The 18,527-nt window shown below is 39.7% G+C and overlaps 1 protein-coding gene across 7 annotated transcripts in view; it reads right to left on the bottom strand.

Annotated features, from left to right (window-relative positions):
- CACNA2D1 (calcium voltage-gated channel auxiliary subunit alpha2delta 1) overlaps positions 1–18,527 on the bottom strand; it is a 561,607-nt gene that overhangs the window by 91,667 nt on the left and 451,413 nt on the right. For all 7 annotated transcript variants that reach the window (XM_075274041.1, XM_075274040.1, XM_075274043.1 and 4 more), the window contains exons 13-14: positions 7,604–7,682; positions 833–882 (exon numbers count right to left, since the gene is read on the bottom strand). In XM_075274041.1, the coding sequence (XP_075130142.1) occupies positions 833–882; positions 7,604–7,682 (129 nt within the window). The remainder of the gene's footprint in view (positions 1–832; positions 883–7,603; positions 7,683–18,527) is intronic.

Here is an 18,527-nt window from a genome sequence, read left to right as displayed (position 1 = left end):
ATCCTAGACTACTTACTGTATGTCCAAATGTTTGTGTATTAGAATATGTACCTTATGGAAACATAGTTATTTAGCTTAAGGAACATATTTAAGTTAATATACAATACTGTGTGTCCTTGATAATGTTACTATATACTTCTGGGAACCTTCTGAACATATAATGTAGAAAAATGGGTGGTTACTATGGCTGCATGTCTCAGGTCTACCTTCCTGAACATACAGCATATAGTCAGGTTAGTTCATTAGGAATGCACCCATTTAACATTTACAGTAGGTGAAATTGATAGTCGCCACACCTGCTTCCTTGTGCACAAGGAACACCATAGAACTTGAAATGAGTTTTCTTAGACTATCATTTAGATCCTTGATAATATGCAAATACGTTTTAAAGGGACTCTGTCATCAGAAGGCAGTATATCATTCCAGCCCCATAGATAGATAGGTTAGGTTTCACCTGAATAAAACTATGTTTTCCATTTATGAATCAGTGTCTTTATTGCCGAGATATTGCTGTTATTTTCAATATACAAATGGACTCTTTGGAGCAATGATAGTGTTGCAGTTGCACCAAAAATGTAAGTGGCAATGCCTTCTTTGCTCCAAAGAGTAAGTTTGCATATTGTCAAAAATGGTGAAATCTCAATAACACCAATTCACAAAACACCGATACAGGTAAGGCTATTTATCTATCTGTGGAGCTGGATTGATAAGTTGTATTCTAGTAACAGGCTCCATTTCATGTCTGAATACAAAGCCGTTGCTCTTTTCTATGACTACCATAAGAACACTTATGCGAAACATAAATTGATATAATGAAAAAAAAAATACTAACCTGTGTGTTAATTCGAATTGCTCCAATGGATGGGATTTCATAGTAGTAACCTAAAATATGGGAACATTAAAAAAAATGAACTCTGTGTTATTATTGGGTTACTAATTTACACATACTTCCATTCTAACAATATTTTTTTCACAAAATATATTTAAAATAACCTATCAAAAGTAACTCACATTCGGTTTGCTGACCATAACTGATGAAAGGCTCAAAGTCCACTCTGTACATGAAAAGCTACACCCTGAACACAGCCATACCCATTATATTAAACTACTAAACTAGAACTGCAGGAAATTTAGATTGTGAGCCCTATATGGGACAGTGACTGACAATGTCTGTAAAGAGCTGCAGAATATGATGGGGCCATATATGTAAGCGAAATAAATAGTAGTTTGCACCCAAACCTTGGTGGTCGAAGACATCAAAAGACATCTCTGCCATATAAGACAATAACAGCATTATAAATCGTAATGGCTGTACAAGTAAAAGAAAAGGCAAAAAGCAAAGTAAGGTAGTTCAGGGAAGCTGTTATATTCTCTTTGATTGGAGCTGGAAAATTTCATTTAACACCTTTGTTTTTATGGCTGTAGCAAATTCATTTCATAAACTGGATGGTTTAGTTACATTATTAAAGAGGACCACAACATCCAACAAATTCAGCTCTTCCAATTAATAGCTGCAGCTCCACTGATTCCTGAGTAATCAGTGCTGTTGGTTTTGGTACCTAACATAATATTTAGATTCTGTACTGTCAGGAGGGCGGTGTCAGGCAAGAATAGACAAGGGGTATGGTTCTGAGCTCTGACACTGGCTGCCTCTGGTTGGAGCTCTGAATCACATCCCCTGTCTGACACTGTCATTCTGACACTACAGAACTTAAATAGTATATCAAGCACCCAAACTATCTGCACTTGTTGCTTAGGAATGGTGGTGGCTCGAGAGAAAATTCCAACTGTGTTTAAATCAGTGGAATTGAGCCTATTAACAGATGCTAAGAACTTGAATTGGTTGAGATGGTGAAAGATTCTCTTTAAGCACTGAATACAGATTCATAATACAGCCAAAACATTTCACTGCTATTACAGGTTTTCTAGAATTATAAAAGACGTAAGCACCAAAAGTATCAAATACTAGTCTAATACTAGTATCTTAAAATGTTACTTAATTTTCTTTTTCCCAAACCTTTAACAGAATGAGGTTGTGATCATTTTTATCAATTTTTAAAGCATTGCATATTTACAGGCACTAAACTGGCTAACCATGACAACTTTTCAAACCTCGAGTGAGTGGTGTATAATGGGAAAATGTTGCAATTTTTTGCACAAATAAGTTCAAAAACTCTACTATGATTTTTATGCCATCAGTTGCAGTGTTTATTAAATTTCCCGTTGTATTTTCACTGGATCTGCATGGGATTATTTAGCACCTGTGTATATTAAACAAAAATTCTATACATATTTGGCTTTCCCATATAAACACTACAGAATGCAAAATAAAGTTGTGTGTACTCTACTGCATGTAAAGATGTGTGAACCTCTGAAAATTAGTTTAATGTTGATCTCGGACAGTTTGGCCAAACGATTTGTTTTGGGACAACATTGTTTCGATAGAACCCTAATGGTATTATTATACTACAGTGTTAGAGTTATACAGTGATATACACCTTGCCTCACCTTTTGTGGGCTTCTTAATAACATCTGGTGCCCTCTCTGCGTCCTCTTCTTGCCTCCTGGGTGACATCATGCACCCTGGGAGCAACCATTGTGATTGGGCCTCAGCAGTCACATGTGACACAGCAGGTGTCATCCCTCCATGATATCACCACATACCATGTGACCACTGAAGCCCTATCAGAAGCCTTATTGGTGACCTGGAGAGTATGACATCACCCAAGAAGTCAGAATAGGCCACACGAGAACCCAAAGAGAGCGCCAAATACCATAAGGAGGAATCATTTTTGCATCATTGCCACCCAAAACCAACTCTTTCTGAATATAAATGGAAATAACAAGAAATATATCTGTGTCTTGAAGGCTAATTTGTTTTTGCTTTCTTAACTAATAAAACCTATAGCTCACAATTATGATAGCCTAAAAAATGTGGTTATTTTATTACACTGTAGTTAGGAGACATAAAACTTGCAGAAGATTTTATTATATTTATAATAATGAAGTTACCCTTATTCCAGTAACCAATATTTGTGAAAAGGTAAAGTGATATGTATTTGTTATTTTATATTACTTTCCCAAATGCTTTCAATTCATGCTAAAGCAAAAAAGTCAAAATAATCCCAACTTATTACATTATACATATATGTTACCTTTTAACAACAAATATCTAATAATTGCTGAAAATTTAATAAAAGCAAATTATTTTAAATAAAACATTGATGTTATCAACAGAATTTGAGAGTTATTGTACAAACTAACAGCTTTATCACTTAAATTGTTATCCACTGGGTTATTATAATATGAATGAACTCTATATCTCTAGTCTACAGTCTTTATATTACATACTGCACAATCTAGAATTAATGCAATATAAACATAAGTCCCACAGAAGTGTACAAGTATAGAAATCCAGATATGCAGAACTGACCAAAACAAACTGCATACAATGAACACTTTCATACGATTATTATCTTTATCACTGCATTAAAAGTATTGCTTTAATCTTAGCACTATTAGGGGGCATTCACATGGAGGAAGTTGGCACTGATTCTGGCGCGATACCTCGTGTCAGAATCAATGCAGAAATAAAGCCTCCCATTGATTTCAATGGGTTACGCACGTAAAACAGAACACAATGAACACAATGGGAGGCTTTATTTCCACACAGATTCTGACGCGAGATATCGCGCCAGAATCAGCGCCAACTTCCTTCGTGTGAATGCCCCCTTTCCTTGGTTGTTGTACATTATACCAACTCTCAGTGACCACAGCTTAAAGGATTTTCTTGAGTTTATACATTGATTCATGAGTGCCGTGGCCTCTTCCCTCTGCTAATAACTTCACCCTTATCAGTCACATGGTACAACAACAGCTCAGTCCCATTCAATTAAAATGAGCTCAAATGAAATACAAAGCATAGCCTATAACAATTTAGTGCAGCCTATTCAACGAATGAAGCAGTGGGGCTCCTGGTTCTCGGACCGCCACAATTCACATATGGATAGCCTATCCTTGTTTTAAGGGGTTTCTTTCCATGCTCCAAAAACAAAGATAGGTTAATTGGCTATGTATAAGACTGAAATCCCCTGCTTACAATACTGTGCAAACAGCCATTTTCTCGTGGCCTGTGGGCATGCTCTCCCCAAGGCCTTAGAAGTTACAAGCCACCACCGGAAGAAGAGGCTGAAGATGACGCTGCTGAAGAAGAGGAGGCGGCGCGGGAGAGAGTTCTCTCGCAGCATTGGGGATGACCCCAGTGTTGTCTGAGCGCTGGGGCCCACCCCCAGTGCTGCAAGAGAGCTAATTTACATACTGAGAAAAAACGGGATTGTAGGCGAACGGCGCGGAGAAGACGACAAAAGATAGGAGGAAAATAGCCTTTCTGAAGGCTATTCCAACGTGGTACCAACCTATTGTGTCTGACTGATAGGATCCCTTTAAGGGTGCATGCACACGATGTAACGCGGCACTGATTCTTGCACAATAACTCGTGTAAGGATCGGCGCTGCAAAACAGAATCCCATTGACTTCAATGGGTTCTGTTTAGCGCGTGTAACACATTGAAATCAATGGAAGGCTTTTTAACCTCTTCACAGGGGTATAGTACAACCAATATTTCAGCCTGGCTGACTGGTCTAAAGACTAATGTATTTCACTAAAATATATAACTTTTATTATTTGCCACATAGGCTAAAAACGTCTAAACACATTACAACATAAACACCCTTGTAGGTTAAAGTTGCACAGCTAACTATGCTGACGTGCCCTCCCTTAGGACAATTCACTATATTTGCACTATGTGGGTGATAAGGTGCCATTCACACATAGATGTCTACCCACATCGATTGTTCAAGGGATTAAGGTATCTTCAGCTGATAACTAAGTAAGCCACACACACTGAATAACCCTTGGGTGGCTAATTAGATAAGATCAAAAGGTGCTATACAGAGATAGTGTGGAGCGAACGATACTTCCTATGTCCTAATTGAACTCTGCCTTATGAGGCTGCTATCACGCCTTACATCTGCGTGATAGCAGCCTCATTGTATTGATTCCCTGTTAGTGAAGTGGGACTCATATTTAGCAATACAACAATTCGTTACACTGTACTAAACAGCAGCAGTATCGGCAGTATCAGCACTATCGTTCAACTCCTATAGCCACTAGACACCCCGTTGAAGCTGGATCCTGATACATAGACCCTAGTGCTGCCGGAGCGCTACCTAGGATACTTGCAGACTATCTATAAAATCATGCTCTACATGTTTCTCCTGTACTAAAACAGGCTCATCAGGAGCTAGGTACGTGATGTATAAAGGATAAAGCAATATAATCGGTGTGCAGTAAAAACTGCAGTTCTTGAGGCACTGATGATGTGCCCCAATACTTAGAATGTCTGACGTCTTGCCTGTGCTCACACACAACTATATAGTGTGGAACGTCTAAAGGACCCGCCTCCCTATCGCCGCCCACCGGATGAATGACCAATAACAGTTTATCTGTCAACAACATTACACCTTATCCATCTATAACATATAGACGGGACACAATATTGGGGATAGGTTGGTTCATAGCCACCTTGAACCAGTAAGAAACGAAACGTGGCTGGGTAGAAATCTCCCCAGTGGCACCTTTAGATGTGGGAACTGTCGGGCCTGTGATTATATAAGAAATGGCAAAGAGGTGGTAGCGGCAACAAAGGGAGAGAGATTTAGGATTTATGATTTCATCAACTGTCGATCTACTGGGGTTGTCTATGTGGCATCTTGTCCCTGCCCCATGAATTATGTGGGTAAGACATGAAGAGAGCTATGCCGCAGGATTTTAGATCATGTAGGCAACATTAATAGGAGTGATGAAACATCGGTTAGTGTACATTTTTGGGAGAAACATGGGGGGACACGCGATTTTTGAAATTTCAAGGCATTGAATTGGTTCGCAGACCAGAGCGGGGGGGGGGGGGGGGAGATTGGGATAACCTGATACTCAGGAAGGAAGCGGAATGGATATTCCGAATTGAGGGAGGAATGACATCATGCAGATAGAACACACTCAATGATGACATGGTGTTTACATGTACGGCGCTCATGATGGGAAGGGCTGGCAGCCAGCATGAGCGCTAATCTACATCTGATAACTGGGCTATACTCACGGAGGCATAACAGTTGGAATATCCAGGTCCTAGATCAGGTCCCCACCTCCTTACTTACTTACCTGGTTTTATGTTGAAAAAACTACTCGATATGGCTGATCGTCTGGAATATTTTGATGGATGATCATGTGACCTACCAGATCAGCTGATGGATATGTGACGGAGGAACGCCCCTGGATGGGAGCCGAGGGGCTGGATGAGTTGATAAAATGTTATTGGTCATTCATCCGGTGGGCGGCGATAGGGAGGCGGGTCCTTTAGACGTTCCACACTATATAGTTGTGTGTGAGCGCAGGCAAGACGTCAGACATTCTAAGTATTGGGGCACACCATCAGTGCCTCAAGAACTGCAGTTTTTACTGCACACCGATTATATTGCTTTATCCTTTATACATCACGTACCTAGCTCCTGATGAGCCTGTTTTAGTACAGGCAAAACGCGTAGAGCATGATTTTATAAATAGTCTGCAAGTATCCTAGGTAGCGCTCCGGCAGCACTAGGGTCTATGTATCAGGATCCAGCTTCAACGGGGTGTCTAGTGGCTATAGGAGTTGAACAATAGTGCTGATACTGCCGATACTGCTGCTGTTTAGTACAGTGTAACGAATTGTTGTATTGCTAAATATGAGTCCCACTTCACTAACAGGGAATCAATACAATGAGGCTGCTATCACGCAGATGTAAGGCAGAGTTCAATTAGGACATAGGAAGTATAGTTCACTCCACACTATCTCTGTATAGCACCTTTTGATCTTATCTAATTAGCCACCCAAGGGTTATTCAGTGTGTTATTACCTTAATCCCTTGAACAATCGATGTGGGTAGACATCTATGTGTGAATGGCACCTTATCACCCACATAGTGCAAATATAGTGAATTGTCCTAAGGGAGGGCACGTCAGCATAGTTAGCTGTGCAACTTTAACTTACAAGGGTGTTTATGTTGTAATGTGTTTAGACGTTTTTAGCCTATGTGGCAAATAATGAAAGTTATATATTTTAGTGAAATACATTAGTCTTTAGACCAGTCAGCCAGGCTGAGGCTTTTTAACCTATTGATTTCAATGTGTTACGCATGCTAAATGGAATCCATTGAAGTCAATGGGATTCTGTTTTGCAGTGCTGATCCTTACACGAGTTACCGTGCAAGAATCAGTGCCTAAAGGTGCAACACTGAATAAAGCATTACACATTGTCCATTAAAATCAATGCATGGGCAAGATAGGTCCTACATCAGCTTTTAAACTCATATATGCTAAATGAAAATGTGAAAATGGGTTGTCTAAGAATCCTCTTAAGAATAAATATTTTACATACAATTATGGGGCTTATTACAGAACAGAGGTAAATATTAGATAAAGTCTTCATTCTACTTTGGTGAAGAAAGGAAGAATCTTTAAAACTTGATTTTTTACAAAAACATAAGCCATTTTGCATGTACTATACCTTTGTTTTCACAAGCCATCCACTGTATGGGTCCCTTGTCATAATTATGTTGTCCAACAGAAAAGGTAAATACACGAACCTAGAAATAAAGAATAAACATTATCATCCAGGCCTTAGAAAGATTTAAGATCTATTATATTGTGCTTTTGTTCTATGAATGTCTTATCCGGTGGTTATACCACAACTTTAACAATATTTAGAGCTGCCAAGTAAACACTGATATACTACTATCCATATTGCAGAAGGGCCTCTACAAGATACTGTCATTAGGTTTATAATGAATTTACTGCTGATAAAGTCCCTTTAGAGGTAACAAATACTATTAAGTAGTACTACTACTTATTAAGAAGTACACAGAAGTCTCCAACTTATCAACAATATGATCTTTCCCACTCAGACAACAGAAAGAACATGAGTATGATACACAGTCTTGTAGTGATGTCACAATTTTTGAATATTACTTAGCTTACACGCCATACGATAGGTTTAGACACTTTGCCTTATCCAATAAAGGAATGTGGCTTATTAAGAAAGACAGGGCGCAAAATTCTGTTTCAGTGTAAGCTAATATGTAGTCAGAGGCATAACTAGCAAACACTGGGCACCATACCAAACTTTTGGCCTCATTTACACACTATAATATCTCAAAGTGGCCTTCGGATAGTATATCCCATATTGACCCCTCCTCATAGTATAATGTCCCATAGCATCCCCTCCACGCAGTATAATGTCACATAGCATCCCCTCTACACAGTATAATGTCCCATAGTGGCCCCTCCTCACAGTATAATGTCACATAGTGTCCCCTCTACACAGTATAATGTCCCACAGCATCACCTCCTCACAGTATAATGCCACAGTGTCCCCTCTACACAGTATAATATTTCATACCCAGCGCCACACCTCCTATGAGGCGACCTGAAGCGACCGCCTGAAACCCCTCCGTACAGTGTTTTGTAGTGTCTCCTCCTTACAGTATTATGTCCAATTGTGGTCACTATAGTGTTCATTGCAAATATTCCAAAAATTTCAGGTTCGGCAGAACCCAAAATTTTGGGGGTAAAATACCCAAGCACTATTATTATACTCTCCTGAACTCCAGAGCAACTTCATATTGTTTTTGGCCTTCTTCAATGACATCACAGATGTGGTTTATGCATCGTGGCACCGGACTGATCCCCGTGACTCTGCCAGAGCTCAGGAGAGGTGAGTAACAGTGTTTTTTATGCTCGCTCATCTCCCCTGGGCCTCCAATCATTATACTCTGGGGTCTGGAGAGATCCCACAGTAGTATAATGTCAGTATACTCTTGCCATGGCCCAGTGCATCCCATATCATATCGCAGGGACACATGAGGTGCCGTGGAGGGTGGAAGGTGAAGCAGAGGCAGGAGAACGGAGATCGGTAAGTAAATAGGGCCAGTTTCCTGCTGTGATTACACCAGCAGGTAATGGCTTATTTAATAAAAGAAGAAAAAAAATCAGCAGGGGCCCAAGACCTAGTGGTAGTATAAATTTAAACTAAACATTTAAAGCTGCACCAAATTTAATAACCTGAATGAACCACAATGATAAATCTGGAACATCTTAAATTCTCTAGCCTAGGTTTTCACTGTCTAAACAAGATTAGTAAATCTTCCCCAATACACAACACCGCAGATAAATATCATTGGTATGAATGCACTAATGTTAACCTAGAAGCCCAAAAATAATAGGTATGACTGAAGATTTCTTAACATATACAGTTTCTAAATCTCACTTTTTAAATAAAATTAGAGATGAGCGAACAGTAAAATGTTCGAGGTTCGATATTCGTTTCGAGTAGCCGCTCAATATTCGACTACTCGAATCGAATATCGAATCCTATTATAGTCTATGGGGGGTAGGGGTTTCAGGGGAAGGCAACGTTCGATCAAATTATACTTACCAAGTCCACGAGTGAGGGTTGGGCTGGATCCTCCGAGAAGTCTTCTCCGTGCAGCGTCCCCGCGGCATCTTCCGGCTCTGAATTCACTCTGCCAGGCATCGGGCCTGGGCAGAGCCGACTGCGCATGCCCGCACTACAAGAAAATGTAGTGCGGGCATGCGCAGTCGGTTCTGCCCAGGCCCGATGCCTGGCAGAGTGAATTCAGAGCCGGAAGACGCCGCGGGGAAGCTGCACGGAGAAGACTTCTAAACGTAGGAGAAGAATCCACGTTGATTGGCCGACTGTATAGCATTCGGCCAATCAATGCTGGTTCTGCATTGAACTTTTCCATTCGAATAGCGAGTGGTACTCGATCGAGTAGGAGTATTTCGAATACCGTAATATTTGATCGAATACTACTCGCTCATCTCTAAATAAAATACTTATATGATTCTTCTATAGACAGATAAACGGGATGGGTCACTTTTGTTTATTAACATGTGGTCATGTATAATAGGCTTCATTATAAACTATGGTAAAAGTCAACTGGTTTATATGGAGGCCTGTAAAGGGAGCACTGACTGCATTACAGGCTAGTAATGGGTGTATTTACTGTGTGGAGGCCAGTATAGGAGGCCACAAACTGTATGGAGGCCAATAACCAGGCAATATACAATGTGGTAGGTGAGGGGAAGCGTTATACCATGTGGATCCAGAAAAGGAGGTGTTATACCATATGGGGGTCAGTAATGGAGAAGTTATACCATGCGGGTGCCAGAAAAGTAGCATTATACTGTGTTGATGCAAGGAAAGGGGCATCATGCCATGTGGGGATGGGGGTATAGTAAAAAGTTTGTTATTGGGCCCATAGGATACGTGTAGGATAAGTACAGGGTATAAAATAATTTTAACAATTGAAACACATGCCCAACCAGGTCCCTAGCTAGGGAAAGGTCTGCTTTAATGTTTTGCATTCCAACATTAGGGAAGTGAAATGAATATTTACCCTGGGTAAGGGCTAGTCACAATTCTGCTTGCAATAAATTGCATTCCCATGTTTCTATTTTCATATGCCTCTCTACTGTGTTTTGACCATTGAGCTAACTCATGCAGGGTCAATGTCACATATTTAAACAGAATGTCTTTTGTATTTTCATAAGTAAAAAATAAACAGTGAAATAGTTTCAAGAACTAAAATAAAATGTCTAATTATTAGAAAAATATCAGCAAGTCCTTTTTTACACCAAGAAGGTGGTGGCTGCTTTCTTTCTGACCTTAGATTGTAAAAGGTCACAAGAACAACATCACTTTATAAATTGCCCATGATCACCTCTAATGGTAACAAAGAGAATATAAGTAATTGGAAGAGTATTTGTGGAAAATGAACACAGTGAAAAATGTAAAATACTAACAGAACTGAATCATCCCTCGCATGACCTTACTTAGGATACCATAGAAACTTTTGAGATAGACCAGACACAAGGGACGAGTGGATGTTCATTTCTAAATTGCAGTTGCTTCCACTACAGTTTAGAGAAATAATAGAGTGCATTACACACTGACCTCTGTAATGTAAAGGAGGTAACTGACTTATCCAAACATTTAAGTATCAGGTTCTCTAAGTAATACTTTCAATAAAAACATATAACAAATGTGAAACAACAGCTTTCATGACCGAGTCCATTAGTGCTTCCAATGTCATTACATGTGAAAAATTAGTACACTTATACAGATGTAGGGGCATTAGGCATGAATAGCCAATTATATACGGCATGCTTTTCAGAATACAGGGATATTTCTATATGGTAAAAATATAGGACCAAGAGCCAAACTTGGGGCTGACTTGAAATGTACCTTGGATACCTGGTCCTAAGGAGTGCCTGGAAACATCTTGAGCAAGCCTAAACATTGCCATGGGTAAGGAAAGCCTGCAGCATATCTAACTTTGTATAGGGCACTAGTATATTCAAGCTACTATATTTTATACTGTATTGTATGTGCAGATGGAATTAACATCAAGATCAGACCGGTGTGGTGAGGGTCAGACACTCAACATCTCCACCAAACAACTGTTCTCAGCAGCTGATACACAGAGATTGGAGCAGGAAGTAGACATCCCTTTTCATTGTAGTGGTGAGACCTGATACTGCAGATCAGCTCCCATTTCTTTGAATAGGACCTAAGCTACAGTGTATCAGTTCCACTGCTACACAGAGAACAGGGCTGACTGCTTCCTGCTCCATTCTCAGTATATTAGCTGCTGAAGACAGCTAGACAATAGGGGTGTTGGGTGTCATCCTATTAATATTATAAATGTGAAAGTTTGTGAGTTTGGATGTTTGTGGGTTTGTGTGTTTGGATGTTTGGATGTTTGTTCCTCAATCACGCAAAACCCGCTCGACCGATTTGGCTGAAAGTTTCCACAAACATAGTCACTACACTCGATTGCGCAATAGGCTACTTTTCGTCACAATAGCGCACATACGTTTGTGCCAGGACCCCCACAAAACCCAAACTCACACCACCATCTCTGCAATCTCACACACTTTGGACCATAGCAAGCCACAAAATTTATATTGCCCTCTACAGCCTTGCCCCTAACCCCACACAATCACATATACATATACTTTACCACTTTGCCCCTCACCTTAACGATACTCCAGGAGGCTCTCTTTAACGCTCCGGAGCAGCCATGTTTGCCGACCCCCACCGCTCTGACAATCCGCGACACCGCCCACCCATGTCAATACCCCTAGGAAGTCTAATAAATGCAAAAAAAAAGTTTAAAAAAGTAAAAAAAAAACATATAAAAACAAATAAAAAGGATAAAAAATTCAAATCACCCCCCCCTTTCCCTAGAACACATATAAAAGTAGTTAAAAACTGTGAAACACATACATGTTAGGTATCCCCGCGTCCGAAATCGCCCGCTCTACAAAGCTATACAAATATTTTTCCTGTTCGGTAAACGCCGTAGCGGAAAAAATGGTCAAAAGTGCCAAACCGCCATTTTTTCACTCTTTTGATTCTGATAAAAATTTGAATAAAAAGTGATCAAAGCAATAACATTTCCTGAAAATGGTAGAACTACAAAGTACACCCGGTCCCGCAAAAAAAGACGCCCTATACATCCCCGTACACGCACGTATAAAAAAGTTACGGCTGTCGGAATATGACGACTTTTCAAAAAACAAATGTTTTAACACAGTTTTGGATTTTTTTAAGGGGTCAAAATGTAAATAAAACCAAATAAATTTGGTATCCCCGGAATCGTAACGAAACACATAATACAGGGGACATGTCATTTTGGTTGCACAGTGAACGCCGTAAAACCAAAGCCCCTAAGAAAGTCTCAGAAATGCATTTTTTGGTCAAATCCACCCCATTCAGAATTTTTTCCCTGCTTCCCAGTACATTATATAGAATAAATAATGGTGGCATCATGAAGAAAAATTTGTCCCAAAAAAAATTAAGACCTCCTATGACCCTGGGAGCGGAGAAATAAAAAAGTTATGGGGTTTAGAAGGAGGGGAGTCAAAAATGAAAGACCAAAATCAAAAAATGCCATAGACGGCAAAGGGTTAACTTCAAATACTTCTGTCCCAAAGTCACTATGTAAAGTTTCTCACAACACCGTATATATAGCAGCTCAAATACAAATTACCTTCAACACAAAAGTCTCACGTATTCTCTGAATTACAGCAACAACAAGATACAAAGTTACATTTCATATCCCATACCTTATACACAGTACGAAAACCTTACCCGTGCCTGTGTATACCCACTGCTACAATCACCGCAGACGAAGTCGCAGGTACCAGCTAGTCCCTCATAAAACTGATGTTAGTGACCTATCTTTAGAATAAGTCAGGAAAAGCCCAGAAAATCCCTTTAAATTGTTTAAAAATAGCATGTGATAATCTTTCTTTACTGTAAAAGCAGAATTATTTTACTGAATAAATGACTTGGTTCATGACTGGTTTAATTAATATCAAGCTTAAAAGAAACCTAAAGATAACAAATATCCCAGCTCTTCCTCCTTACATTTTCTGTTTTACATTAACCATATTTTACCTCACATTACAGTTGAAATTAAGTAATATATATAGAAATAAATCTTGTCTACATGTTCAGGAGATCACCCATGTCCCTCCTCATAGCCAGTGTTTGGCTAAAGTATGAGCTGCTCTGCTATGCCCTGTCTGTAGTAAAACAAGAATGTTAGGCCCCAACCATTAGATAAGCCCCCATCACTTAGGCAGTACTTAGCCGAAGAATGAGCAGATTGGTAGGACATTAATCCTTACTTTGGAGATACATGGACCTGCGTAATAGATGTAGAAACAATACTATAGAAATGTTTTAGTTAATACTACTGACTGAATATTCTGTTAATTTATAATGTATAACTAGGGTTGGGGGGATGTTGTCACTCCATAGGGAGCGCCCTCTATTGGTTTGCTTGACTGAGACTCTGTCTTCCTAATTACATCATGGAAGATAGACTTGCACATTCTCAGTGAGCGCCCTCTATTGGTGTGCATTCTTGAGGCACTGGCATCCTAATTACATCATGGAAGTCAGATTTGCATATTCTTCCCATAATGTATAACTAGTGATGTATAATATGTAAGGTTTGCTTCTCATTTTGAAACAGAAGTGGCGGGAAAAGTTGTCTATTCTAGTCAGAGTTACTCAGGCCCCAGTGTATAAGCGGAGGGGTAGGGAAGGTGTGTAAAAATATAAAACATTAACCTACCTGTCCTAGGCTATGTATCCGACATTCTGGTCCTCTTCCTGGGCTGTCCGCTATCTAATCCAGCACCCAGGAGTCACAATGTCATCATGCTATGTTGTAGTGTCAAAGCATGAAGACTTTGTCTCTCCGCACATGACTGCTGAGATCCAATCACAGGCCTCACTTGTGACATGGGGACCGAATAAGATGGTGAACAGCTTGGAAAAAGAACCAGAGCGCTGGAGGATGCCACAGCACAGCACAGGAAAGTTATTTTTTTTCTCGATTTTTACACACCTTTGTGTCCACTAAATGGACAGCAAAATGATGGTCAGCTGTCTACCACTTTTATAAAATTGTGCAAGGCAAACTCTAAATATTTGAAAACTTTATAACAAACCCTGCTAATAAAAAACCATTTTAACTGTCACTATGTATAACTCAATTAGAAGATACATTTTAACAAAAAAGGTGAACATACAGATATGGACTTCTTTACTTTTACTTGTGGGTAAATTCATCTAATCTATTGTGAGTGCAGCAAGATAAACAGCTTACTCAGTTAAGGAGTTGTGAATTATGCATTTTTTTTAAAAAAAAATTTTTGTCAACGTTAGTCATCTTGTGCTACTCATCTTGACATATCTGAAGCAAGGAGATACAGTATGGTTCAGTAGGATTAACTGCAGACCAGTGTAAATCAACATTATAAAGTCACAAATGTAACCCTACTGCACTGGCAAACTTATATTGCTTCTCCTTCTGTAAAATTTAAATCTTTTAGGGGACTTTTCCTAAGAATCCATTCGTGTAAAGTTTAAAGTGTAAGTCCGCCTTATCAAAATATATGACATGTTTATTTTACAGACATCTTTATTAATGATAGCGTCTTGCTATTTTAGGATTTACCATAATATTTCTAATTTGACCTTTGCAAAGAACAGGACTCTGACAAATGTCACATGCCTGGTGTACACAAGTTTCTGCTGGAAATCTGGCATAAATAAGGAACGTCAGTATATTATATTACAGGAAATTATAATTATTAGATTGTAGTAACTGAGATAACTGAATCTTTACTGACAATGTCAGTTTAGAAACGTTCCTCTAGGCTAGTACAATGTGTTACTTGAAAAGACTTTGCATCATTATAGGTAATGGTTAATAATACTGTACTTGATACCATGAATAGTTTAATGTTCATTGTTCTGTGTTTTGGATGAAGTGGGCATTAGAAAAAGGCAAATACATGGTTAATTTTTAAATGTCCTACAAAATGTTGGTACAATTTATATTAGGACATTTATTTAATAGCTCCAGTTAGGGGTGCATAGTCTTGGCATGTGAGTAGTGAGAACTTGTGTGCCTGTGACACTACTGGTAACCAGTAGATTTCATCCTGCACCACTGATATGATCTGGGGAAAGGCCCAAAGACATCACTGACCCTGGTTCTATCTTTCTCCTTCCTCTTCCTCTGGTGCTTCCTCTGGTGAGAGCAGATCCAACATGGCAGGCACACCTCCACCCTCTTATCAGCTAGCATCTCCTCTGCACTCCATTGCAGCCTCTGGGGCTTCCTCTCTTGCAGACATTTGTAACTGTATGTGACGAGACTGACCTGGTACCCTTCTCCCTGATTTTTGCCCTGACAATGGAACCGTTCCTCCATTGGATCAGGAATACTCTGGACATCTTGGGACTTACTATCTGAGGTTGATCTGCTAAAATTGCTGCATATGCAGAAGATTTTATTTTTTTTTACCTCTCCACACATTACCCTTCCTGGTCTTCTTGAGGAGTTTACGACGTATCATACCCTATCGAACGTTAAGATTAATATGTATAAATCTGAGGTTATGGCATTTAATATCCCCCCACATCAGAAATGCCTCCTACAGTCCAACTTCAAATTTCAATGTGCTACAGACTCCATTTGCTATCTTGGCATTCACTTACCGGCACGGGTGGAGGACATCTTTCACCTTAATTTCCCTCCTGGGGAAGGATGTACAAGCCAATAGCTGGTCAGGTAATGGAGGGGGTGTACATCTCACCCAGAATACTCAGGTGGGGGAGATGAGAAAACTCCAGAAGGAATGTTTGTTTTCAGCAGACAACTTTTGTCTGCTGAGCATTTTGGTAAATGCTCAGTACTGAGCTGGATTTTTAGGAATAGCAGGAAGGTTGGTAGTGGGACCTGTCATTCCACCCCCCTCCAGTCCACACTTTGGGGATGTTCCGGCAGCGACTCAGCTGCAGTGAGTCTGCTCAGCAGCAGCAGACTTTGGGCAGGGTTTGGCTAGAGAGCCAAAGAAAGAGGTCATATTTTTGGAGCTGTGTCCTGAATGATTAAACTGGCTTTTGGATTTCTGTTATTCTAGGTGAGGTAACCTATTCTATGTTTAGTTAGAGCCTAGCCGGGCAGGGATTTATTTTTGTATTATTTCCTTTTGTTGCTGCACTATCTTTTTGAGTGAAAATAAACTGGACTTTTGTGTCTATGCCACCCCACCTAGCAACCCCAGACCATGACAATATATAGTCAGGGGATATCTTTTCTGATCTGACCGCAAATGAGACCCAACAATTAATATTTTGCTCTTTCTTTATCTGATGCAGACTTTACTGATCTCACGCCCCTCAACTTTTCTTAGAGAAATTTCCAAGTTCTTTTTCTCCTTTGTGTAGAGGAATAGTCTTCCCCGTCTCCAGGATAAGTTGCTTTCCTTCCCAAAAAACTGGTTTATTTGCATGATTTGACCCTGTAATACCAAGTGGCCCACCTCTCTAGGCTTGTCGACTGGTATAGGCATCACCAACTTAAAGACTGGGTAATGATAGAGCAGGGATTCTTCCAAATGCCACTATCATGTTTCCCATGGGTAGCTAGACCTTATGGGTAACTGTTACACTCTCACCGTACTATTCACTAATCACTAATCTTTGAATACTGTCAGGGTCACTTTATGATTTCCCTTCTCCATTATTCATGATTTTGGGGAATCTGGAGTTCCAGTTTGGCCTCAACACCCTAGTCTTTCAAGTGTGGCTTCAAGCAGGTTGGTTCAGAGTAAGGTAAATTAGAGTTATGACAAGATAGTTACAGAGTGGTCATATCCTCGCCACCTTGGAGCTTCTGGGGAACAGTGGGTAGAAGAGCAATCTGCTCTGTAACTTTCTTTCTCTCAATCAGAAATATCCCCAACTTCATGCAAGACACAGATAGGTACTAACCTGTACAAATATGAATAAAGTGCTTTAAGTGAGATAGAAAGTGTCTGCACCACTAGCCTAAACCTGCCCATCTTCACTTATCTCCTGTCCTTCCTGCCCACTATCATATGAGATAAGTCATCCAAAATAGGTGACTTGCAGTCTGTGATGAGACAAATACAGCAGTGATTTTTACAGTGAAAGTCATTTTAGCAGTGGGAGGGAGAACAGGGAAACATTTTTGAGTTTACATAAGCCCATTACAGCACTATGGAAAGGAGAATGTAGTTTCTGCAGATCTAGCTTCAGAATTCCTCAGGCCTGAGAAAAAAAGACATAGTCCTTACAAGCACTGCTGCCACTGCCCATGGCTGTCACTGTACTGATACCTAAACTATGTATTTCAATAACATTTTTTTTTTTGCCTCACATGCACATAGTTAATGAATACCTCATGTTATAGAATGACTTTTGTAGTGTATACACTCAAATATTTTAGAGTATATTTACAATGTTTGGATTTGTTGTAACAATTTGCTGCTACAGAAATAGCATTTCAATATGGGGAACTGATTTTCATTTTAAGAAATTTCTGCTACAATATCTCCCTGTGTAACACTTTTCTTTAAAACGTACCTCCAGTTATGCCCAACTTTGCATTCATGAATAGTTCAGGTACATATAAGAAACTTTGTAATATATCTTATTAAGAAGATCTGCTTCCACCTCCTCTTTTCAGACTAAGCTACTTACTTATATGCAAGTTTAAGTAGAGGGGAGGAGGAGGAGGATCGTTGTTGTAATAGACACCTAAATAAATGCTATTGCTACACTGTGTTGCTCTGAGAGTGAGGCCGATCTCTTTTAATCTCCAGATAAGACATCTCTAGATGAGACAGTAAATTAATTAACCAGCCAACAGCCTCCTCCTCCTCCTCCCCCTCCATAGAGTTCTGAGTGTGAGCTGGATTTGGAGATGGATCTCTATGTAAACAAACAGTGTGACTGAAGATAAGGAGGAAGAAAGCAGATTAATAAGTGGTAAAGAAACAGATATATAAGATAT

This window comes from Leptodactylus fuscus, chromosome 5 (assembly GCF_031893055.1).
Source record: "Leptodactylus fuscus isolate aLepFus1 chromosome 5, aLepFus1.hap2, whole genome shotgun sequence".
In the NCBI taxonomy this organism is placed as follows: Eukaryota; Metazoa; Chordata; class Amphibia; order Anura; family Leptodactylidae; genus Leptodactylus; species Leptodactylus fuscus.
The sequence above is the reverse complement of the archived record's forward strand: the minus strand, read 5'-3'. Positions and strand labels throughout refer to the sequence as shown.